General features: G+C 46.7%; 1 protein-coding gene across 5 annotated transcripts in view; it reads right to left on the reverse strand.

The window, feature by feature from the left end:
• CEP192 (centrosomal protein 192) overlaps positions 1–25,453 on the reverse strand; it is a 2,773,731-nt gene that overhangs the window by 2,194,010 nt on the left and 554,268 nt on the right. For 4 of the 5 annotated variants that reach the window (XM_069620824.1, XM_069620821.1, XM_069620823.1 and 1 more), the window contains 2 exons: positions 5,564–5,678; positions 5,304–5,473 (listed from right to left, as the gene is read on the reverse strand). In XM_069620824.1, the coding sequence (XP_069476925.1) occupies positions 5,304–5,473; positions 5,564–5,678 (285 nt within the window). The remainder of the gene's footprint in view (positions 1–5,303; positions 5,474–5,563; positions 5,679–25,453) is intronic. The other variant, XM_069620822.1, reaches the window with a different exon arrangement.

Below are 25,453 nucleotides of genomic sequence, written 5' to 3' on the forward strand. Positions count from 1 at the left end.
GTCCAGGTAGGGGTAGACAAGAATCCCCCCTTTCCTGAGATGCGCTGCCACCACCACCATGAGCTTGGTGAAAACCCTCGGGGCGGAGGTCAAACCGAACGGCAGGACCCGAAACTGAAAGTGCGAGTCGCCAACCGCGAACCTCAGGTACTGCTTGTGCTTGGGATGGATCGGCACATGGAAGTAAGTGTCCTTGAGGTCGAGAGACACCAACCAGTCCTGAAGTTGAAGGGCCTGGAGGACTTGAGAAAGAGACACCATCTTGAACTTGTCCTTCCGGAGGAGTTTGTTCAAACCGTGCAAGTCCATGATGGGTCTCAATCCCTTGTCTTTCTTCGAAATCATAAAATAAGAGGAATACCATCTCTTGTTCCTCTCCGCTACAGGCACCAGTTCTATGGCGCCTTTCTTCAGCAGGGCTTGAATTTCCTGCGTAAGGAGCCGATCCGGACTCTTCAAAGAGAGGTTCCAAGGTGGATTGTTGTGAGGCCTCTGCCGAAAGGGAAGACAGTAGCTGTGGGTTATGATCTCCAGAACCCACACATCTGAAGTAATGGCAAGCCACTCTACAAGATGCTGCGCCAGCCTTCCCCCCAACCGGCGAACCATGGGACATGGCCTCATGACTGAGCGGTAGCAGCTGCGGTGTTGCCTGAGGGCAAAGAGGCAACTGTCCGAGCGGCCTTGGCACCTCGAGTACCCTGTTTTCCACCTCTGGTACTCCTATGGGGGCCTCTTTGACCGACAGCTCCTCTCGCTTTACTGAAGGACGAGTAATAACGAAAGGAACCTCCCCTCCATTGTTGTCCCCTAGGACAAAAAGGCGGAGGATTCGAACTGCAGCGCCCAACGACTTCGATGCAGCTTTGGAGGTCTGCAACCTCTCAAGGCTCTAGTCAGCCTTTCTGCCAAAAAGATGTTCACCGTCAAAGGGCATGTTGAGGAGCCGGGACTGCACATCAGGAGCAAACCCCGCAACCACGCGAACCTGCGTATTATGGTGCTCGCCGCCATGGACCGGCTGACACAATCTGCCATGTCCAAACCTGACTGAACGGCCTCACACATGGCATCCTTGCCATACTGGACCATTGCAAGGAAACCATCCCGTTCGTCCCCTTCGGGAATAGGTTCAGCCGCTAATGCAACACAGTTCCACAGAGTGTGTGAAATGAGACAAGGCACATACGGAGTTGGCCGCCTGAAGCGCCATACCCCCTGAAGAAAACACTTTCTTCGCCCAGCCATCAAAACGTTTGTCGTCCCTATCCGGAGGGATGGTAGGATACGACGCCTGCTTTGCCGGGGCCGTAGCCGCCTGCACCACCAAACTCTCCGGAGTGGTGTGCCTGGACAAGTAGCAGCGGTCGCTACGGGCTGGACGGTATTTTTGCGACAAAGACTTGCCCACTGCTGGGAGACTCTCCGGAGCAGTTAAAGCCGCCGCCACCCTTCTCTGCAGAGCAATATGAAACAGCAGTACCAGGTCAGTGGGGGGACCAAGATCGAGGATGTCCGTGAGATCATCCTGAACAAACTCCCCTGGGGGAGCCGACCATCCCAAGTACTCGGTGACCCAAGACATAAGGCGCCGGTACGAAGAATCGCCATGAGTGCCAGGCTCAGGCCTACAAAACTCCACCTCGGGAGAGGTGTCCAGTCCACTGGCATCATGCAGTGACTGCCTCAGGTCATCAAATTGGCTATGGCCCGAGAGAAGCTCATCTGGCACTGTAACCGGAACCAAGCCCTCATCAGAGCCCTCATCACCCTCTTAAATGTACTCCAGGCGGTGAGAGGAACACACCTGGGGACCAAAGCTATGCCTGAACTTAGCCCGAGCCTTTCTAGGGGCTTCTCCTGTGCCACGGGGCCCCTCCGACACCACCACCTCGAAAGGCGTTGAGGGCGCCGAATGAATTGGCTCCGGCGTCGAGAGAATCGGCGTTGAGCGAATCGGCGTCAGCTGCAGCGCCGCCAGCACCGGCAGCGTCGACCCAGGCCTCGAAGCCATGGCTCCGAGCGCGTCCTTCGACGACCTAGGCGCCGACAGAGTCGACGACCCCCTCGAAAGCGGAGACTCGCGAGAGGTTGACGACGACCTCGGCACAACAGGAGTCGACTTCTTCCTCGAAGACAGCACAGGATCACGCGGTCTCGAGCACGTCGAGGACCGGGACCTGGAACGGGCATGGCGAGAACGGTTACCCTTGTCCAAGCGGGACCTCTCCCGTGAACCGTGCCGACCACCCAAGCCCGAAGGTGTGCGAGCGGTGTCTCTCGACCGATCACGACCAACCCCACTCGGAGGCGCGGACGGACCGGTGCCCTACGATTCAAGAATCGCCAACATCTTCTTCCCGAAGGAAGCCCATTCCTCCGGTGTCGCTTGCATGGTGGGATAAGCGACCCGCCGACGGGCGGAGTCCTTGGAAGAGGACGGGGAAGGCGACCGATGCCGGCGCTTCTGGGAATGCCTCGAAGAGGCAGAGGTGTGGCGAGACCGACTCCTGGAAGGAGACCCACTGGACCGCCGACGATGACGCGGAGAGTCGCCTCTCGAATCATCTGTCGAAAGCCCCGCAGAGCTCGACTTCCTGGGCTTAGACACCCTACCTACTGACTACTTCTTGCACTCCCGCAAGGCCTTGGCCGTGAGCGACAGGCAGTCGACAGTCGTCCGTGTCGTGGGCCTCCCCGAGGCACCAGAGGCAGGCGTCGTGCGAGTCCATTACCGACATCTTGGACCCACAGTCCCCGCATTTCTTGAAGCCCGGAAGTGGGGTCCAAGACGAGGTAGACATCGTCACAAAAACCGAATAGGTTCAAAGAACCGAGAAGAATACAACAAACTCCAAAGAGTCGAGGCGTACCGAGATTCACGAAGCAAACACATTCGCAGAAAAAACTGAACTGAGGCTACGGGCGTTGTGCGTCCTACTCATCACATCGGGTGACGTTGGCCGTCCGAGGAGGTCCTCGGGGACGGCGCATCGACGTCATCGACACAGGACGCAGAAAATTTTCTGAAGCAGCACAGCTGTCATAGATATGGAATACGTCGGAGGACCCAATCCCCTCGAACCATCTAGATGTAAAGGTGACATGTGCCCAGGAACAATTATAAAAGGAGGGGGCCAAGAATTTTTCTCCCTTCATCAACTCCCTCATTAACGCCTCATTTGAGTCATGTATTGTCCTAGAAACTCTCAAAGATGCTTGGGTGAGGCCCCTCGTAAAAAAATTAAAAAAAACTAAAAAAAAAAACTAATCTCGACCCTAGCATCCCCACTAATTTCAAGCCTATCACTACTGTGCGTTTCTTCTAAAAAATGTAGACCAAGAGGCTGACATCCACAACCTCCTAGGTCTCCAATGTGGATTCTGACCAAGGCATGGCACAGAGACAGCCTTACTGGATTTAAAACTCCAGATGGATTAATCTAGGGACTAAGGAAACACTGCTCTCTTCCTTTTGCTCGACTTATCAGCTGCATTTGATTTAGTTGACCACAATATCTTAACCAAACACTTCACTTCTGCAGCCTCATTCTCCCCTAAATCGGCTGCCTGGATCCAGTCCTTCCTGGCAGACAGAACTACCAAAGGTTTTTGCCCCCCTCTGCTTCTGTAGATCTGGCCCCCATCACATGTAGGGTCCTGCACGGGTCCTGCATATCCCCCACCCTTTACAACATCTTCACAATGTTGTTTGATCACCTAGATGACTTAGGCATCTCCTACACAAACTATGTGGATTATACGCAGATCCTCATCACTCTCTCAGGCCCCTATGAAAAAGACTCCAAACTTCTGAATGAAACATACCTCAGAATCCAGGCATGAATGGCCAGTCAAGGCCTATACCTTAATGACGAGAAGACTGAGCTCGTCCTCGGCTCCAGGTCATGCCTCAATAAATTAGAGTCTAAATACAAGTCTTTCAACCTTGATGGTAACATCATCACTGTATCCAACGATGTCAAAACCTTAGGAGTGTACTTGGACTCCACCCTCTCCAGACAAGTCAACGCCACAGCCTCCACTACAGCTTACACCGCCAAACTTATAAATGCGCGTAGGCCCTTCCTATCTACACTCAGCTGCATTACTCTGTCTAGAGCATTGATAATATCAAAGTTGGATTACTGCAATACCTTATAGTTCGGCACAAGCAAGAGCAACTTGAACAAGCTGCAAGTGTTAAAAAATGCTCAAAACTGCCCTAAACGTGCCGCGTTGGAGTCACATCTCGCAAATTAGATGCAACTCAAACCTGCTCCCCATACAGGATAGGATCATATTTAGAACCATAATGTCACTCACAAATATATCTCTAATGCAGCCCCTAGATATTTCGTCGATAAATTCTTCAGGAAACAATCCTGCAGACCTACCAGATCCAACTACTCATTGCCTGAATGTCCCCTTATACAAACTAAAAAAAGCTGGTGGATCTAGCATCCCAGTGCTAGCCGCTAAGACTTGGACCTCTCTACCCCTAGCATCAAGAGCCGAGACGTCATTCTGGCCATTCAGAACCAAAGTAAAAACATGGCTCTTTTCACAGCTTAACTAAAGAATATTAAAAACGTACCTGCTCACCCCGTCCCTCCTTTGCTCGAGTGCGCCTAGATATGGAACACTAGGCCTTAGCCATTGTGATTCACTGCTATTGCATTCATTTCAATGTCATTGTTATTCTCCGACCTGGTTAGACATGCCACCCTTCCAAGACTTGTGCTCTCTCTTTCTCGCACTGTATCTCTGTTTCGCCTTTGGCACTTTAACATGAGGTCTTTATGCATGTAACTGTTGTATTAATTATAAGTTAAAGCGCTCAGATAGCTTCGGGTTAAGTGCGCTATATAACAAAATAAACTAAATCAAACCTCTGGCATTGCTCTGGGCAACCCTCCAGACCATTGTTCTTCATCTTCACCTAAGCCAAGCATTCACATATGCAAATCAGGCTTGGTCCCACCCCAAAAGGGACAGCCAAACCCGAACTGCTAGGTCACATCCCTTCTGCACAAGACCACACGCATCACCAGACATATTTCGGACTTGTTAGGCCTCAGTGAGGAGTAGCTTGGGTCTCTAAGCTAAGCAGATACGGGACCTGCATCCGAGCATAAACATCCCACTAAGGGTGTAGGCTTGGTGAAGTGGAAATGTAAGACTGCACAGTGTTTTACACTTAATAAGGGGATATCAATATTAGCATTGAAGAGTGAACTATTCAAGTGCTAAGCACAACTATTACATGCAACCTTTGACTGCAGCCAAGAAAAAAATCTGACCTTAACAGGCTGAATTGAATCTTCATGTTCTTCTCCGGCTACTTCTCTTAGAACATGTTCGCTCCCAGAAGACCAGAAGTCATGTGTATTATGGAAAAACGACCGCACCACAGAGGGTTGTGCCTCATCGCCACTTCCACTACTTCCATCGCCACCAAGATCACAGTTAACTATAGAAAAAGATATTAGGTTTAAGACAAATCATCAATGATCAGAAAAAAGCTTTAAATGTACAAGTGTATATTCATTTATTGACATACCAACTTGGGATGCAGTGATAACCTCACCCTCTGCCGCCTCTCTGAAGTGTAAATCTTCATCAGAGCTGCCACCTTCCAGGCCTGGTCTAAAACGGTTTCTGTAGTCTTCCTCAACCTGTAACATTTCACAACAGTCACTCATCATAAAGAAGTGTTTACACTAGAAGTAACTGACACTTACTCAGCAGGCTCCTTTCCATTAACAGGTTGTCGTGCCTTTTATAGTCTGGACACTTTCTCATTGTGCCAACATAGCGCAGAAGGTTTACACAGTTAATGCAGTCTTTACCATATCCATTGGCATGCACACATTTATGTTCCTCATCTCTCAATTTAAAATATGAAAACCTACTTCAAAGTATGAACATGGTCAACCCCGAAGGAGGTAGACTACCTAAGAGTTGCTAAAAGGAAACCTTTGCAGTAAACAGATGCATTAAACATATACGTGAACTAGTAGAGACTTTGTCCACTTATCCATTTATAGCTCCTTTCAGTTCTATACTCATTCATCCCATTTTTGTTGGCTGCTTTTTTACTGAGAATGTTTTGCTGAAAAAAATGCTAATTTTTTTTATTGGGGGGGGGGGGGGGGGTGGCGAGACCGCCCCCCCCCCCAACTTCCCCTCCCTTATTATTTATTCCCTCTACCGCAACCCTTATATTCCCTTACACGCTCCCCCCTAGATTGTGCAATTTATTTTGGCTAAATGTTCGGCAAAAAGTGCCGCAAAATATAAACAGGCGATGGATGACCATTGCACCCCCTGGCACACCACCAGCTTCACTGGAAAAGGACTAGTACATCTTCCATCTGTAGAGAAACAGAGGGAGGGTGAGGCGCGCACTCTAGTTACCAGTGTTGAATACCTGCTGCATTTCAGTTGCTGTTCTCCTCCAAGCGCTTTCATGTCTCTAACAATCTTCAGGGAGGCTGTCTTTTCAGGTGTTACAGATTAGTCTCAATTGGTCTGAAGGAATTCTGGTAGCTGTAGTCTATTTTAGTAACCAGGAGCCAACTCCCCTCCTTTTTACAATGTTTTCCCATGGTGGGGGAGGAGGGAAAACCAATGATATGGCTCTCCTGGGTAGGGCATGGGACATCTTCCATTTGCACTGCTCCTCACACGAGCCTTAGTTGAATAGTGCAGTCTAGCCAAGCGATTGATTATAGCCTGTGGGTAGTTCATGGATCTGAGCATGTGCCAAAGATTGGTGCAATTGACCTTGAAGGCAAGGTAGATCAGCTCACCCTTTAGAAACAGCAATTAGAGGTTCAGACACAGTTCCGGGGTACAGAGACTGGCTCTGAACCCGAGCTGTATGGGAGAAGGAATGTTACTGCCCTCTACCCAGGCATCCAGCCTGGCCAAAACACCACAACCAAAGATTTTGAGAAGAGAAATTGGCCAATATGAAGGGAGTAGAGCCCATTGCCTTCTCTTATAAATTGGCTGGATAGTAGCACGACACCAGGACATCAGGATTCATACCCCCTCCACATATTGCATTGAAACCCAGAGTCAAGACTGGTGCCCACAAGTAGGGATCAGATAGAGGTCAGATTATCTGGGCCAGGTGCCCTGTTTCTCTGCTGGCACTTAATGGCTATCATAATTTCACCAACAGTGAATATGATATTCTCTTCATTAGCTGCCCCCATGATCCGTGAAGGATCCTCTATATGTTCATCAACAAAACAAGATCCAGCCATGGTGTAGGTCACGTGACTATGCCGCCTGCCTCAACCTTGGAATGTGCGCGCGAGACTCTGGCCTGGGCCCCACCACCCGCTACGTGATGTTGAGTTCAGGCCTGGAATGAGGATGGTCCGCAGAGGATCGTCGCATTGTCCACATTACATAAAGTTACCGTTCAAAAATACCTTTTAAGGGCCTCATTACAAGTATGGCGCAGCGGAAACAATCGGCGTTAACGGCATTACTGCCACTTTTCCCGCTCCGCCATATTAAGGGTATGGTCATGGAGTGGAGGATTTACCTCCAGCAAAATGCTGGAGAAAAAACCTCCAACTCAGCAACGGGATTTACACTGCCACTTGTAATCTGGCACTAATTCTGCCAGATCAAGTGAAAGTAACGGTAAATCCGTTGGGTGTATGCCGGCAGATTTACCACCGCAATGCCGCTCAACTCTTAATGAGGTCCAAAATATTTGAACAAGAGATCTGCAAGCTCTTTAATGCAGGGACTAAGATGCCAGACCGATGCAGAACACTTAGAAGGTGGTCTACAATTTTTGGCGATTTGTAGTGTTTCAGTTACGAGATTGGTGTCTTGCTACTGAGCTTTGCATTTGTTAAGGACTAATAGGAAAAGAAACATAATGCCCACCACCTCCTTATTTTTAACCATCTTAAAGGTTTGCAAAGTCTCAATTATAAATAGTAGAATAAACAAGAAGCACTAAAATGCAGATGCTCCGACTGCCCTGGCACACTGGCAGTATGAGTGTCTCAGTAATCGGCGTCTGGGAAATGTACTGTCCATCAACCATACAGTAATGTCGTTACACTAAAGTATAGTTCATACTATACTATAAACGCAAATAAAAACTTAACACATTCACCAGCATCCTGCGCTATTTCCTGCAGCCAAAAAAAGCTAGAAAAGGTTCAAACGAATCCAATATAAAGCAGGTGATGAATTAAAGTAAATACTCCTGTTTTAAATGTACTGTTCACTGAGCACTTTCAAAATGACAGTGGAGGGATCATAACTGGAGAGCCAGTTGATTGACATGTCACCAAGTTGATGAGGCAATCGCCGCACTTGAACCTTGGACTCTTTATTCTGGGTAAACCATGTAGACCCTAAACCACGCAGCCATCTGTTACAGAGAACAATGGCTGCCTGAAATCCTCTGTGCTTGAAATTACGCACGTCACACTGCTCTGTTCGGCTGTGCATTTGTAGCCATGACGATTGCATGCAGGCTTTTCGACTCTCCCGCCCCCATATCCTACAATTGGATTACGAGGGGCCACCAACGAAGACATTTTAAATATGGTATCCGACAGCTGTTTCCGGCATTTACAGGAGTTCTATTGGGCATAACAAACATTTCACTGCTGAGAGGCAGCTGAAAGACGAATTTTTTCAAACGACGCTCAAGTGCACCAAGTACTAAAGTGTGCGAAGGTAATTTCAGATTTCGATTTCAGCTACTCTAGTGCACATTTCTGCTCGACTTCTATTATAGCTCTCGTGCTTTGAGGTTTAGCTGAGTTAATGGCCAGAGAGGCGGACTTCAGGCTGGTAATTACCCACTGGTTCACTGTGATTGGGTGTATGGAGAGAGCCTGCTTCACTGGCCATTAATGCTATTGGGATTCCTGGCAGAAATGTGGGTTTTCAATTGACATTTAAGCGTATTGTGCTTGCTGAAAATTCCCCAAGAAAACTCAACTAAGGCCCCTGATGGTAAAAAAAATAAATAAAAAAAAAAAGCTTTGGCTGTATTCTTTCACTCTGAGGTGTGCGAGTGCTGTTTGTGGAGCATGGGAAGGCTGCAGGTGAAGGACAGGTAAGTTCCCTATGTGAGTAGAGGTGCAGGATTTTTGAGGGCCGGTGCATGCACCTGAAATACAAGATGCTGGCCTCCGGTGTAGGTTGCTATGTATGTGGGGTTCCAATGCTGGATTTACCTCACATTCCTGAACACCAGTTTGGCTGGTGACACTCCCATAAGGCCCCCTAAATATTTCGGTACGACGTTCATTTATCTTTTTTTTCGCTACACTTTTGGATAAAAAAAAAATTAAAAAAAAAAAAAAACAAAATCGAAAAATATGGGGGGGCGGAAGGCATACAAGCGGTGGGGTGGTGTATAGGGATAAAGGATAGGGGAGGGGACCCCCATCCAAATAAAAAAAAAAAATGTGGGTAAAATATTCGGCAAAAAGTGCAGTGAAAGAAAAAAGAGCAAAGAATGAGCATAGAACCACGCCAAGTCTGTGTCCTGCCCACCCCCCTGCACTTTTGTTTGTACACCTATGGCCCATATAAAATTGTCTGTTAAACTCCACCCCGGATGTCCCTTGGCTGGGTAATGTGCTACGGTCGCTCTTAGTGTACACGGACGATAGTTTTAATAACACGTACCCCTCAAGCTCTAGAGAAACTTATTAAGGATTACCCCTCATTCATGGACTCCATGTATCTTGGTGTTAATGCCCAAAGTCGACAGTGATGGCAAGTGGCAGGGGGAAGCGCCTATTGAAATTTCAAGCTATGGATATTAAGGGTGCTCTGATTCCACGGGTCCATAGCTTCAATTATCTTGGGGTTAGGTTTTCTTCTAACTTCAGTACTGACCCACATATAACTAAAGAAAACGATATGTGCAGGCCATTGGTGGGATGACCAGAGCCATGGATATGTTCAAGGATAAACCAGTTGACCTGGTACTAAAAATGTTTATTCGAAAAGCAGCCTTGGTTGCAGGATTTCGTATGGAGCTATAGTAATGTTCATTCCATGAACTTCAAAACTAGAAGTGGGTTATAAATTTGTCAGCGACAATCTCTGCTCAGCCGGTCTGTCCTTGGCTCAGACTGGGGTAATCCCAAAGCCACATTGATCCAGGAGCCAATCAGCTAATATCTTATGGCAGAATTCCCTGGATGGGGTCTTTCAAGGCAAAGCTGGCAGAAATAAACAGCCCATCAGTTTCTTCCATTCGATATTTTGTCAACCAATGATCTAAGAGCAGTGACAACGAGGGACTATCTGCATATTTCAGAGTAAAGGGAGTCCCAGGAGATCATGAAACCCTCTAATAGGAAGCATGCAAACATTGCAGGCCCTGGTCTCCAAAGCCATCTGCTATGGACGGAGAATACCTCTCAACATATCCTCATAACTATGGCACATAAGAGCAGTGATGGCAGCTTGGACTAATGATACTGATAATCAGTCTCGGTTTAATGCACCAAGGAAGGAGCTGGCCCACTTTTTAATGTGTTTATTTTAGACAGAGGAAACAAGCTAAAACCACTCCTATGTGAGTTGGGGGTTCTCCCAGTATAAACTTGCCTTGTACTATTTCTTATGGGCTGACCCACCTCGTGTGGCATGGGCACTTTTGTCCTTTTTGAGAAAAGCATTATTTATTAGGAAGCACTTAATGAATTCCATAGGAATCTGATTGAATTATTTCTTACTGCATTCTAATGACTTATCTTCTGTGTTCATGTCTTAGTAAGACGACATTACTCACTGTAATCTTATTTCTGGTGCTTGCATCTGCTTAGATTCACATGCTATTCATATAGTCCGACTTCTAACGGTAATGGTTGAGTATTGCATCCTTTTTTCAAAGCTCAAAAAGTGACGTTGACATGGGCGTTCCTAACACCATCCCCAACATTATGCATTGTTAGGACAGTTTTTCTGAAGTGCTACCCACTTCTTCAAAACCATTCAACTGAGGCGGTACAAGACTCCACTCTTAGTATAAGACTATCACCGGAGTACATGGCAGCGTAGGCAGAGCAGCCAGGCTCATTTTAGGAGGGAGAGAGGGCAGTAGATACAGTACAAGTGAACATTGTAATACAAATGATCCAAAGAAACACTGAAACACTATATATCGTAAAAATAAAGGATTTATTTAAATACAGGTAGGCCAAGATAAAATATAGGGGTTAACTAAGTACTAACACATTGTATGAAATCACAATATATAACACAACACTATACTTGAAAGTACACAGACCCAAGTATAGACCTTATATGGAACACCTAACAGTAGTTCTAGGGAAGTCAAAACCTTGTTATACACATTTAGTATAGGTCAAGCCTATTCTTTGGGAGTAAAAGACCGATGGTTACTTTCAGATTACTTTTGGGAATACAAGGGCAGTAGGCCCTTCCAGTTGGACAGTGACTCTTGGAACAAATCACAGTCAACTGGACAATATACTTTTTGGTGAATAGTGAAACACTTATTCTAGGTGCAATAGAAACCTATAACTACTTTTGGCATAACACAGTTATACCAGGTGAGTAAAACCCAAGGATGTAATATACAATTACAGATGCTTTTTAAATCTGGCAACCCCAGATTGAGGTAAGCAATAACTCAGGTAACTTCTTTTGGATAGCCCACCGCTAACACAAGGTAAGTAAAACCCACATACTTCAACTTCACAATGAAGGGGATAGTAAAACCCAATGTCACACTTTACTGAATAGTTATTCTAGGTAGGCAACAACCTAATGTAGACTTAAGGACAGGCTAGCAGCAAGTCAGGGGAAGCAAGACCCAGTTGGGGGGACACTCATACAGTTATCCTAGGTCTAACCTGGTGATACCAATAGTTGGAGGACACTCCTACAATTACGCTTCAGGAATAATCTGGTGAAACCAACACATTACTTTTGTAAAGAGGCACAACCTAATCACAGGAGAGTAAAATACCTTTACATCTACTTTCTTTTAGACTGGTAAAACAGTGGCTAAGGAAGAAAAGATGTGAACCATATTTTTAAGAATAGTGCATCACACATTCAAGATCAGTAAGAACTTTTGTAACTGTTCACTCTGAGAATTACAGTTACCCACCAACTCTTTACAAGCAAGTAAAACACGATTTATTTTCTAGGCAGAAGTCCCGATCCCTTCCAAGTCTTTCCCTTATTCTTGGAGCATGAGTATTCTCAGTGGCAGAAGGGGGAGTCACTAGGACTAGTGACCAACAGGCAGTGTTAGAATAAGTTCTTTAGTAGCAAAATTCAGTTTCCTTAGGAAAACTGGCAAACAGGTGAGTACTTTACTTCTAGGGTTAGAAGAGGGTCCAGGGGCTTCACAGAAGACACCCCAGCAGGATTCTAGCAGTAGGACTGGGGGCACTGGATGAGGGACCTCCCAATCACAGAAAACGCCTCAGGACTACACAGAAATCCCAACAGGCTTACGGTAAGTATATACCCAAGCCAACACCGTACCTCAGCAATGAAGAAGAGATTGCAGCAGGAGAACTTCAGGGACTGCAGCCAAATAGCCGGTCAGTGGATTCCTTGTCCTGGAGACTGACAGAAGACCTCAGAAGGGACTTTGCAGCAAGGATCACTGAGTAAGGCTCTAGGCAACATTTCTCTCGCGGCTGAATGCGGTTCTGCAGATTTGGCGCCTTTTTACGGAGCACAGAAGACAGAAAATCGCAGTTGAATTCTCGTCGTTTAAAAGGTCCAGCACTCTTGTGAGGGGACTTTCTGGGCTCGATTCGTGTCTCTGGAGATACACCAGGATGTCCACGAAGTTTCAGCGAGATTCGGAAGACCGCGCACCGCACAGTGGCTGGAGGTCCCAGGGTATTGGGGTATTGCAATAACGCAAGGCCGCAGGAACCGTGGGGTGACTCAAAATGCAGGTCGTCTTGAGTCTAGTGGGTCTCACCAGGCTCTGGGTTCGGGTCGTCGTTTTCAGAGACCCCAGGTCTATTGGAAGGAAGGGCTGCAGCAGGCTCCGGTTACACAGCAGGCTCTCTGGTGGCTGGAAATCATTCCCACCGCTTTTCCTTCGTCATCCTCTCCGGTTTTCTGTTCCAGTGGTCGACATGATTTCAGCTTCCATGTTTCCAGTATTTATCAGGAGCTACAGCACAACCTCTGCATTCTCTCCCTGTATTTTACAAGAAAGAGGTGTCTGGTTGTCCAATCAGGACAGCCAGCCCCACACTGGGATTTGTCCCAGTTGAAGGAAGGCGCAAGACAAAGGAGGGGGAAGTTTTGGTCTCCTCCCCCACTTCCTGTGCTTACAGACTGACTGGAGCCTGGGCGGGGTGTCCAGGGAACTCCCACCAAAGACAAAACTCAAAGAAATTTCCCGCCCTGGATGTCAGGGGAAGGAACTTAAACATCTAGTCTCTCACCTACACACTCAGCCAGCCGTCGCTCTCCACCATGTAGTAATGTTTACCCTGTCTATATCCTATTCAGGACCACGCTGTAACCCGGTCCTCACTCTCCACTGTAACCATCTTGTACCATGTTTTCTGTATATTCTACTCTCTGTATGTAACTACTCAGAGCTTGGACTAATGTATGTACCCTGCTCGGATTGTTGTATTAATGTGTTCGTGTAACGATATGTAACTCTGTGTGCACATGATTATCCGCCCAGCTACCTGAGGGTTCGGACACGCTTTATAAATAAACTAACTAAACTAAAGGACAAAAAACACTACAATGGCAGAAAAAGAAGACAGGGGCAATTTTGGTAAAATGAGCACCCTTCGGTGCCTTTACTGCAGCTGTGATTACAGCCTGCGGTAAAGGTGCACCAAATTAGTAAAAGGTATAACTGCCACCAGCCATTAAAGGTAAGCTTGCCACTAACAGAATTGTTACAGTTTTAATGTGAAAGGGGATACATTGCATCTCTCCAGCACTCCACATAAGGTGGGCTGTGCTGGTTTCACAGAACAAAATGTAAAGGGATCCAAAGATCCTTTCTACCCTTGGGAACTGTAGTTCACTCAAGGTTAGCACAAGAAGTTAAATGGGGAGCCCCGATGGCAACCCAGCAACAACAGGCACTTATTGCCAATAAGTTGTTAGACATGATAACTTTAAAAAGACACTATGGAGAGTCTTAAAAATGACACCCTTAAAAAGAGTTAAGGATTAGGTGAGTGTGGAAAAAAGTTCCCACTCACTGAGGTATTAATGAAAAATATCCCACTAGAAAAGCAAAAAGTTCTGGAGTTGAACCAGGAAAGGAAGATTTACCAGCTCTGTGGAAATCTTACCCAACATGTGTCGCCAAGATTCTTCATGCGTCGAGGTACCACAAGTAGTTTTTGTTTTGCCATGAAGGAGCCTGATAGAATGAATGAATACAGAAGAACAGAAGGTGTAAGATGTTTGTTTCTTCAACTCCAAGCGGGGAGGAAGGGTGGACGCATGTGAATCCAAGCTGATAAAAGCAACAGAAAGACTATTATGGTGAGTAATGTATGTCTTCTGATACTTGTGAATCTGCTAAGAATCACATGCTTTGCATAGACTAGCAAGCAGTACCAGGAGGTGGTGGTGGGAAGTGTGAAGGAACAGTAGCAAAGATGTCTCAACACTGCCTGACTCACCTGAGACCAAGTCTAAGAGGATCTGCCTGAGCAGTAATTTTGAGTGAAAGTGTGAACAGAACTACAGGTAGCTGCCTTGCAAATAGAATCCAGAAGAACATTTGAAAAGCTATAGTAGCTCCTGTGTAAAGGGTAAATCTTTTAGCTAGCGAGTAACATATTTGGATGCATTTAACAATCCATTTTAGAGACAGGGTCCCCTTTACTACCAGTAGCAACAGAGACAGATTTTGTGTGTCTTTCGTAGTGGTTTTGTTTTAATTATGGTAATACACCACTGCTCTAACATCGCGCGTATGGAGACTTCCTTCGCCTGAGTTAGTGTGATCATGAAAGAAACTTCGATGGATTGGTTCACATGGAACTTAGAAATTAATTTAGGCGCAAATTATGGCTGTCTGCATAGCATCACTTTGTCCTTATGTATGGTAACAAATGGGAGCAATAGCAGGGTGAAGTATTTTAACCCGTTCCATGAACACCTAAATCACTGGGAATCTTTGCTCCGAGATGTAGTGTAAGCAGAAACGGCAGCAAGGTGGACCTTTAGTGAGTTGAAAACAAGTCCTGAGCATAGTAGGTGTGATGAGTGTGGGTGAACAGTCAATAGGGTTGATGTTCCTTGTACTGCAACAAAATGGCAGAAAGTTTCCATTTACTGGAATAACAGTGTTAGGTTTCCGTGCCTCTTTAAGAATGTCCATACACCTTTGAAGTAGTTGGAGATGTCCACACTCTTGACTTCATGAGCCATGCTGCCAAGTTGAGCATGTGCTGTACCTTGGTCAAAGCAGTTTAATCAGAGGGGAAGTGACATTCTCATGAGATGTGAGAACCACGGGTGACGAGCCCACATGAGTACTATAAGGATAAGTGTAACTTGTTTCTGGTGCATCTTGTGCACTATCCTGTTGAGCAGGAGAACTGTGGGAAAAGCGCAAGCAAATTTCCCTGCCCATATTATCCAGAGACTGTTCCCCCCCCCCCCCCCTTGGACTTTCTCTGGGGGTATTTATTTGGAGGCGTAGTCTGGGCATTGCTTTTTCTCCAGTGTTGCAAAAAGGTCGATGTCTGGTTGAGCCAATTCTGCAGAGACTTTGTAAAATGTGTTCTTGCAAGCGCCACTCACATTCTACGGGTAGCTTAAAGTCTCTACTGAGCATGTCTCCCAGAAGATTGTGTTCCCCTGGAACATGTGTTTGAGTGCCCATTTCTAAATGCTCGGTGACAGTTTGGCCAGCCCTGGCGAGTGAATGCCCCGTTTCTTCAGGTAATACATGGCCGTAGCCCTGTCTGCAAAGACCACAGCAGTCTTCCCTTGTAGTTGTGACTGAAAAGCTTTCAGGGCTTTGAAAACAGCAAGTAGTTCCAAAAGATTGATATGTTTGTTTGCTACTGATTGTGACCACAAGCCATGCGCTGTCTGGTGTAGGCTCCCCACCCTGACAGGGATACGTCCGTCATGAGAGTGGCTTCTACTGTGGGGGTGGTGAAGGAATTTGTTTTCAGAAAGTTCTCCTTCGACCAACACTGCAGAGACTGAACAAGGGCTGTCGAGACAACCAATATATAATCCCACTGACGGCCTGCCCAACAACATTGGCTCCAGAGTCACACCAGAGTCACACCTGCATAGGACGCATGTGGAGACTGGCGTGTGGATACAGGACGCCATGATCCAAAACAGCCGTGTGGTTACCCGACTGGCCAAACAGAGGAATCTGGAACAACATGTTTTGAACACTCTCGGAAGGGAAGACATGCCAGTCTTCTGTATGAACTAGGGCCCCCAAAAGTTGATCTGACTGGGGGTCAGACTTGACTTTCTCGGAGAACCCCAGGCTGAAAAGAAGATTTGTCTTTTGAGTGTTATCCAGACACGCCTGGTGCGAATCAACAGTTATGAGTCAGCCATTGAGATAAAGGTACACATGAATGGACTGTCTGCACCGGTTAACTGCCACCACTGCCAGTACCTTGGTAAACACCCTCAGGGCTGAGGCAATGCCAAAGGAAAGTACTATGAACTGATAGTGAGTGCTCTCCATCTTGAACCTGTGCGCTGGCAACATCGAAATATGATCGTATGCATCTTTCACATCCAAGGTGGCCATATAATCTCTTCGCTTTAGCAATGGGATTACTTCCTGCAGAGTTGTCACCCTGAACTTTGGAGGTCTGACATACTTCACAGGATGCAGGTCTAATACAGGGAGGCGCAATGGTAGATCCTTTTTGGTTACAAGAAAGTATATTGAATAAATAGCCTTGTTTACCTGAAGATCTGGGATGACCTTTATCACTCCTTCTGCAGCAGGGTCTGTACTTTCAGGAGGATATTTAAGGTGTTGTGGAGATAGTCTTCTGCTTTTCGGTAAGTGGTATCAGGGTGGGGGGAGAAACTCTATACAATAGCCGCTTACAGTCTTTAACACACAATGGACTGAGGCTATTCCCTCCCATGTGTGAGTGAAGCATGTTAATCGTCTCCCTACTGGGAAAGCATGGAAGGGTACCTGAATCATCGAGTCATTTGCTGGCAGGGGAGCCTTTGGCTGCTACATTTCTCCCCCTATGCCGAAATCCTTGTTGAGGGGTTCTGCAAGTTGCCAAATGTCCCCTGGCTGGTATACCAAGGAGAGCCTCCAGTCCCCATAGGCACATTGAGCTGAACGTGGAAAAAGCTGCCCACGAAAGGACCTGCGGGCACTGAAGAACCTGAGTTGTACATGTGGCTGGGCCGAGATCGGATTAAGAGACTTCAAAGTCAGATGCTCCTTCACGGTTTCAGGGGAATCGTCCAATTTACCAAAGAGGGGAAGAGTCCTGGATAGGTTTATTAATGAGCGAGGCCGGCGTCTCAAGTTTAAATACAGAATTTTTAAGCCATGCATGGCGTTTGAAAAGTGTCTCTTTAGCCAACACCCAAGACAAGTCTCTGCGAAGTAAAGGGTGATTTTTTAATATGTTCTGTCTCACTTGACGTCCCTCGTGCACCACCGCCAGAAGCTGTGACCTAGCAGGCTCTGGTACATTCTGTAGACAATCCTGCATTAGTCCCCATTGGACATCACTATTGCACTGACTCCGGGCCTACCATGCACTTAGGGGCTGCAACTGTAACCCTACAATCCCTTGTTCTCCTTGCACTACCCCGAGCTGTGCTTCCCTTACTCAGAACATTGCTGCCCTGTTTTCCCCTCCCCACTCCATTGCACTTCCCTCCTCCATTTCCCCTTGCACTTCTCGTTCTTGCACTTGGACGATCTGAATGACAAGGCCTAGTAAGATCATTTGTCTTGTTGCGCCTAGAAACACTTGTATACAGGAGCGTTATAAATGACTTATCATATCTAGCAAAGAGTTGTATTGTTAGCTATGCTGGTACTGATGGCAGCAGAAATAGTGATGCGTTTGCGCAGGGAGAAAGGTTTTTAGCAATCTTCATCGGGGGGAGATTCCAAGTAAGACAGTGGAACCCCTGCACATGTTCTAGTCGTAGTAACGACTGAGGAGTCTGGGATTAAATGTCCCCGGATGTTGAGTGGTCAGAAGGCGCGGGCTGAAACATCTCCACACGTAGATTGACCGCTAGTCTAAGAGGGCATGAGCAAGGAGGGGGCAATGTGCTTTTTAATAGAATTAAGAAGCTGGACGGCTTGGCTGACAGGAACTTTTCCTCGAGGATATCCCCCACAAAGTCTGCATCAGGCTTCGCCTCCTACATAAAAACCTTAAAATGGTCCACTGCTTTCCTAAGGATAGGTGTTAAGCATATTATCTACCAGGGAAGCCTAAACGGGTTGAGAGACGGGAGGAGCGGCAAAAAATATATTTTCTGGCTCAGTTTCTTGATCAGGGGTAGTGTGCCAATTCCCCTGGTCATTTGTGGTGGTCCAAGTATCCGGAACTTGAGAAACAGGGTCCCGGAAGCCCTTGTCCTAATATGGGACAGACATTGCCCTGATCATAATGATTATCTAGAAAAATATTTGAGTGGGAGGGAGGAGGAGAATTCAGATAATCGCTGTCTAAGACAAGAAAAACTAGCCTTGGGAGAGTGAAACCCGGAAACTTTAAGGGCCTAGTACATTAATCAAGGGGATGTGACCTCGTAAGGATATAAAACTGCCCATAAAAATGTATACCTTCTGAAATGTTATTCATACAGTTCTCAAATCTTTCTCTAGTCTAGAAGAGGAATCGTCTGGAAGAGGGCAAGCTGGGTCAGAAGAAACAGTCTTTCTCTAGGGCGAGTGGCAAAGTAGCAGAGGCTGGAGAATAACCTGAAGGCAAAAGGACTGCCTGTGGGGGCCCGGACCCATTAGGAGAGGCCAGTGAATGCTTCCCCCAGAGTTTGGGGCGAGTTTATTTACTAGAGACGCATCCTTCGACGCACCAGAAACTGTCAAAACTTTAGGGGTGGCGGCCTGTGCAGCTGAAGCCTTGATACCCTGTGCCCGCCACGACAGTGGGGGTGCAGTTTGCCCTGAACCCATATGTTCAGTAGGCACCGCTGAAACCTTCAACGTGCCTACAGGCACAGATGTCATTTTCACAGGTCCATCGAAGGAGGCCGAGAGGTTGTGCGTTTGGCTTTTGAAATTGAATGTGCCCCCAGGGTGCTATTTCCCCATCTCACTGCCGACGGAATGCTTAGTGGGGCTGGGGACAGGCACATGCACGCAGGAGTCGGCAGACTCCACATTAACATCGGACTCGGAAACAGAGCCAATGCTGCTTGAGGATTCCTCGTCTGAAGCACCAGTGCGAGAGGAACTCTCAGCCTGCATGGCATAGACCGCACACCACTTGGTGCGCCTGCCCCTAAGTGTTTGGGGCCTAAAGAGTTTACAGGCTATGCAATGCTGTTCGTCGTGGTCACGGGGTAAACAGATCTACTCCTTGCGCGTGTCTTTCTACTGAAATTTGCTGTTGCATGAAGGGCAAAACTCAAAAGGAGTGATCTCAATAAGAGTGGAAAAGCAGCCAGACGAGAAAAGGAAGAGGAGGTTGGAAAGGAAAGAAAATGCATTCTCAGAGAAGTTGCCTAAGAAAACTGGTCTGCACTCTCCCTACTGTATGGCCGAAGCCTGAAGGCCAAGGCCAACTTCAGCCGTCGAGTCACCAGAAGAAGCAAAAAATTTGCATAACAGAAAAACAGTGAGCCGTCAAAGTGGTTCAAAAAGTTATTGAAGTCCGACAATGGATGCACTAAAGACTCAGAAAAAAGCAATACATTCTCGAAAAATGAGCTATTCATAAAGCGACCGAGCAGAAGGGTGGAAGAAAAAAAATCTGTTGGACCTACACGCATGAAGGATCTTGGGTACACTACACGTCAGAGATAGTGTTACTGTCACGCCCATGTCGACGCCCCTTTACGATGGTTGAAAAAAAGAAGTCTGACTATATGCACAGCATGTGATTCTAAGCAGATTCACAAGTATCAGAAGTGTCATTGTTATTTTATGATTTTTATGAAAATCTTGTGTTTCCAAAATAAACTTATTATGATGAACATTGTAGTAAATTCGCTAAGTATTAAGTTTAATTGGATGATACAGCAGATAGTAAACTCCCAAAACTTAAACAGGTCTGTTTGGAAAATAGGGATTGGCTAGGGAGACATGACTACGCAAACTATACTGAGAAGTTGCACCAACAGGGGGACAAACCAGGCAGTTTGCTGTCCTGCTCTACAGAAACCAAGTGCCACAAACCATGATCAACACAATGACAGATCAATGTGGAGAAATGTGGATATCACAAATATAAAGGTTCTACAAGGATACAGCGTGGTTGGGGTAGAGGATGTGATGGACATTGAGGAGATATTATCCAAATCAAATTACTGAGGCTGAAGGCTGAACAAGCAGAGGCTCTGGGGGCACCACTCACGGTTGAAGAACTACGAATGGGGCTACTCGCTTTGCCTATGGGTAAAACACTGGACAGATATGGCTGTCAGAATTCTATAGGGAACCTGTTGACGAGTTAGCTCTGCAGCTGTTAGAGACTCTCAAAGGGGCTTTCGAGCAAGGACAGTTGCCACCAAGCACGAGAGAATCCATCATTGTCCCTGTGTTTAATCAGGCAAGCCCATGGAAAAATGCAAATCGTATATGCTGTTTCTATGGTTAATCAAGACGGCAAGATCCTTTCAGCTCCCCTAGGGGAAAGACTGAAAAAGGTGATTGTAAAACTGATACACCCAGATCAGACGGGGTACGTCCAACTGGGATTCTGAGCAGGCTCCACACACTCATAGAAAGGATGAGATTAAGAAGGAATAATTGTGGGGTGATCTCGTTCGATGCAATTAAGGCATTTGACTCGGTACGATGGAGAGGACTTTATGCTAGTTTTGAGTGCTTTGGGGTCAGCAAAAGGTTTCTCATGTAGGTCAAATTGAGATACACACACAGACAGCAACGGTGAGGCCAGACAAACACACGTCAGGGAAGTGGGAGCTACAGAGGGGCACAAAGCAGGGGTGTCCGTTATATATGATATGGCATTTGTAACGTAGCTATACAGAAGCGTTTTAAGGCTTTTCATACTGGCGCTAGAGCCTCTGGCAGCATTCCTAAGATTAGAATTTAGGGATGTGGGGCTGATGGTAGTTGGGATGATCCATGTTGTCTCATTATATGCAGATGATGTGCTCAGAACCCGGAGGAAACTACACTTATTTTAGCTAAAAGTCTGAGAAGCGATGTTCAGAGCCCAGAGGATAACATCTATCCCTCGAGGCACTTGGTAACTTCTCAGCAATCTAGGGGATAAGAGTCAGTAGGGATAAATCTTGCATATTCCTGCTGGTAGGATGGGCTGGTTTAAATGAGGCACGTTTGGCAAACCTTGGGCTACAGTGGGTGACTAGGGTGTTTCGAAATCTGGGTGTAAATATATATCATTATGTTAAGATCTCTCACGAACTAAACAGTTCGGGCATGGCACATCATTGAACAATATCAGATTCTGGAAGAAACTGCCATTCTCGGTGATGGGAAAGGTAGCACTCCTCACGTTGGTTGTCCTTCCCCGACCTGTTTGATCACTTCATAAGACATGCATTACTCACCGTAATAGCATTTCTGATGATTGTATCTGCTTAGATTCGTATGCTGTGTATATAATCTGACATCCAGTGGTAGCCACAGAGTATTGCATCTTGTCTTTCGGAGACCGAAAGGGGACATCGGCATAGGCGTGTCTAACACTACCCGTATTGTGACGTGTCGTGTACCCAAAATCCCTCACAAGCCGCGGTCCATCCGATTGTATTTTTTCTGCCATGAGGGAGCCCAAGGCTATTGTGAGTGAGTACATAAAAAGAGAAAGTAGTAAGACGTCTGTTTCTTCCACCCGAGCGGGGAGGCAGGGTGGGCACATGTGAATCCAAGCAGATACAATCATCAGAAATGCTATTACAGTGAGTAATGCATGTCTTCTGATGCTTGTTAATCTGCTTAGAATTACATGCTGTGCATAGACTACCTAGCAGTACCTGGAGGTGGGTTGTGAGAAGGAACAGTAGTGAAAAGATGTCTTAGTACTGCTTGTCCCACCTGAGAATCAGATCTAGAATGAGTTTCTAGGCAATAGTGTTTTGTAAAGGTATGTACAGAACTCCAGGTTGCCGCTTTGCAAATGGACTCAAGGGGAACATTTGCAATGAATACTATAGAAGCCCCAGTGCCCAGAGTAGTGTGCTCTAGGCTTGAAGGGCAGTTCTCTCTTAGCAAGAGTATAACCGTGTGATGCATTTGACAATCCACTTAGAGATAGCCGATTTAGAGACAGGATCCACTTCTGTACCAGCTGCCACTGAAACCAAAAACTGGTTTGTCTTCCTCAGTGATTTTGTTCTTTCCAGGTAAAACATGACTGCCCTGCGCACATCTAGTGTGTGTGTGTGTGTAGGCTTCTTTCGGCCATGCTAGTGTGATTCTGCAAGTAAGTGGGTAGTTCAATTGATTGGTTCACATGGAACTTCCAACATTAATTTAGGTGCAAATCGGGGATGAGTGCGCAGAACCACCTTATCGCTGTGGACTGTAACAAAAGGGTCAAGAACTGACAGGGCCTGAAGTTCACTAACCCTTCTAATAGAAGTGATAACCACTAGGAAGGTCATTTTATAAGCAAGGTCTTTTAGACCTGCTTTATGCATTGGTTCAAAGGGAGACCCCATGAGTTAGGTCAACACCACGTTTCGATCCCATCCGGGAGCTGGGTTAGAGACCGGGGGATGAATTCTCTTAAACCCTTCCATAAAAGCCTTAACAGGTATTTTCCACCACAACACCCTCTGTTGTGACATAGTGTAGGCTAAGAGAACAGCTAGGTGAACCTTTAGGAATTAAAAACCAGTCCTGAATCTAACAAGTGTGTCAGATACAACATAATGTGGGTAGGAGAGCAGTCAATGGGGTTGATGCCCTTAGTATTTCACCAGATGACAAAGCGTTTCCACTTACTGGAATAACCGGGTGTTAGATTTCCAGCTTCCCGAAGTATGTCCATGCATATCTGAGGGAGTTGAAGGTGTCCGAACTCTAGGACCTCAGGAGCCAGGCCGCTAAGTTCAGAGTTTGCGGGCATGGGCGAAGCGTTTCCCCTTTGTCCTGAGACGGCATGTTGTACGGGAAGGGCAACTTCATAGGAGGGGAGAGGGACATCTCCATCAGATGAGAACCAGGGTTGGCGGGCCCACATGGGGGCCACCAATATCATGGTGACTGGTTCCTGATGCATCTTGTGCACGATCTTGTTGAGTAGGAGAGTCGGGGGTGGGGAGGGGAAAGCGTTAACAAATTTCCCTGACCATGTTATCCAGAGTCCGTTCCCCTTGGAGCGGTTCTGGGGATACGTAGAAGTGTAATCTAGGCATTGGGTGTTCTGAGTGGCAAACAAGTCGATCTCTGGGAAGCCCCATTCTGCGAAGACATTGGAGATTATGTCTTCATGTAGGCGCCATTTGTACTCTGTCAGCAGTGGGAAATCTCTGCTTAGCACATCGGCTAGAAGGTTGTGTTCGCTGGGAACGTGTTGGGACAGGAGGAACATCTTGTGTTTGAGAGCCCACATCCAAATGTTTTGGGACAGCTTGGATAGCTCTGGAGAGTGTGTGTGCCCCTCCGTTTGTTCAGGTAATACATGGCTGTGGTGCTGTCAAGATCAGAACTGTCTTCCCCTGTAGCTGTGTTCGAAAGGACTTCAGTGCTTTGAATACTGCCAATAGCGCTAACAAGTTTATGTGGTTAAACGCTACTTGAGGGGACCACACTCCATGCACTGTCTGCTGTAGCAGATGAGCCCCCCACCCTGTGAGAGATGCGTCTGTTGCGAGAGTGGCTTCTACTGCAGGGGTGATTTAGGTCTTCCCCTTCAAGATGTTTTCCCTCGACCACCACTGCAGAGAGAACGAGGGCTGGCGAGACAACTATCAGATCCTCCCATTGTCTGCTGGCCTGACACCACTTGCTGTTAAGCCACTTTTGCATGGGACGCATGCGCAGACGCGCATTAAGAACTAAATAAATGCATGACGCCATCATTCCTAGCAGTTGCATGGCCTTGCGTACCGTCGCTTCCTGACTGGCTGCATATTGAAGGAACTGAAGCAGCATGTTCTGAAGCCTCTCATTGGAGGGGGAAGAAGAGGCTGTCTTTGGTCTGAATTAGACCCCTAGAAACTATTTGACCTGACTGGGGTCTAAGCTGGATTTCTTCTCATTGATGGAGAATCCCAGACTGAACAAGAGGTCTATTGTCTTCTGAGTGTTCAATAAGCACGTTTCGTAGGAGTCCCCGGTTATGAGCCAGTCAAGGTAATGCCCCGCCATTCGTCCAAATCGAGTGTTGGAGGAGTCATTTGAAGAGCTGGTCCATGGCAGAATCAATAACATTGGCACAGGGATTTGCAAAGGGGTATAAGAGAATAACAAGTTACTTACCAACTGTAACGTTCTTTCGATTGGATGTTCCGCCCACGTATTGCTCATCTTTTGATATTCGTATCCCAGATTCAGCCGCTTCAGAAAATTACTTCACCAGGGGGCGCTGTTCTAGAGATCGCAGAGTTGAAGTCCCTCGAGAGCCCCCGTCGGGCGTCGATTCCATCCGCTGTATAAAGGGCTTGAGCAGCGCCCGTTACCTCAGTTCTGTTTTGATGGTGTTCATGGTTGCATCAGCTGATCAGGCTTTAAGTCTTCAGGCTCTTAAGGGCGTCAGAGTGCAACTGGCGCAAACTATACAGCGGGATGAGGAATACGTGGGAGGAACATCCAATCGAAAGAACGTTAGAGTTGGTAAGCAACTTGTTCTTCGAATGGATTGTGTCCTCCCATGTACTCCTCATCTTATGCTAGACTCCCATATCAGTGGTAATTTTGGAGGTGGGAGTACTAGGAATTTTAATTATGGACTGAATGAAGGACAGCATTTGCAAATAGTTCTCCTTGGTAAGAAGTAGAGTCCAGCAAGTAATGCTATAAAAAGGTGTGCATTGATGACCAAGTGGCAGCAGCACAAATATCCTGCACCGGGACACCCCTCTGAAGGGGCGTGGAAGTTGCCATGCCTCTGGTTGAACGAGCCCTTAATCCATCTGGAGACTCTTTCCCAGCTAGTTTATAGCATTCAGAGATTGCTAAAATTATCCATCTGGATAAAGTTTGTTTAGCTACTGCAAAGCCCAATTTGTGCCCAGTACATCCATCGAATAGTTGGTCACATTGTCGGAGATTTGCCAATCTTGAAATATAGAA

This window comes from Ambystoma mexicanum, chromosome 5q (genome assembly GCF_040938575.1).
Source record: "Ambystoma mexicanum isolate Mex_15411 chromosome 5q, UKY_AmexF1_1, whole genome shotgun sequence".
Lineage (NCBI taxonomy): Eukaryota > Metazoa > Chordata > Amphibia > Caudata > Ambystomatidae > Ambystoma > Ambystoma mexicanum.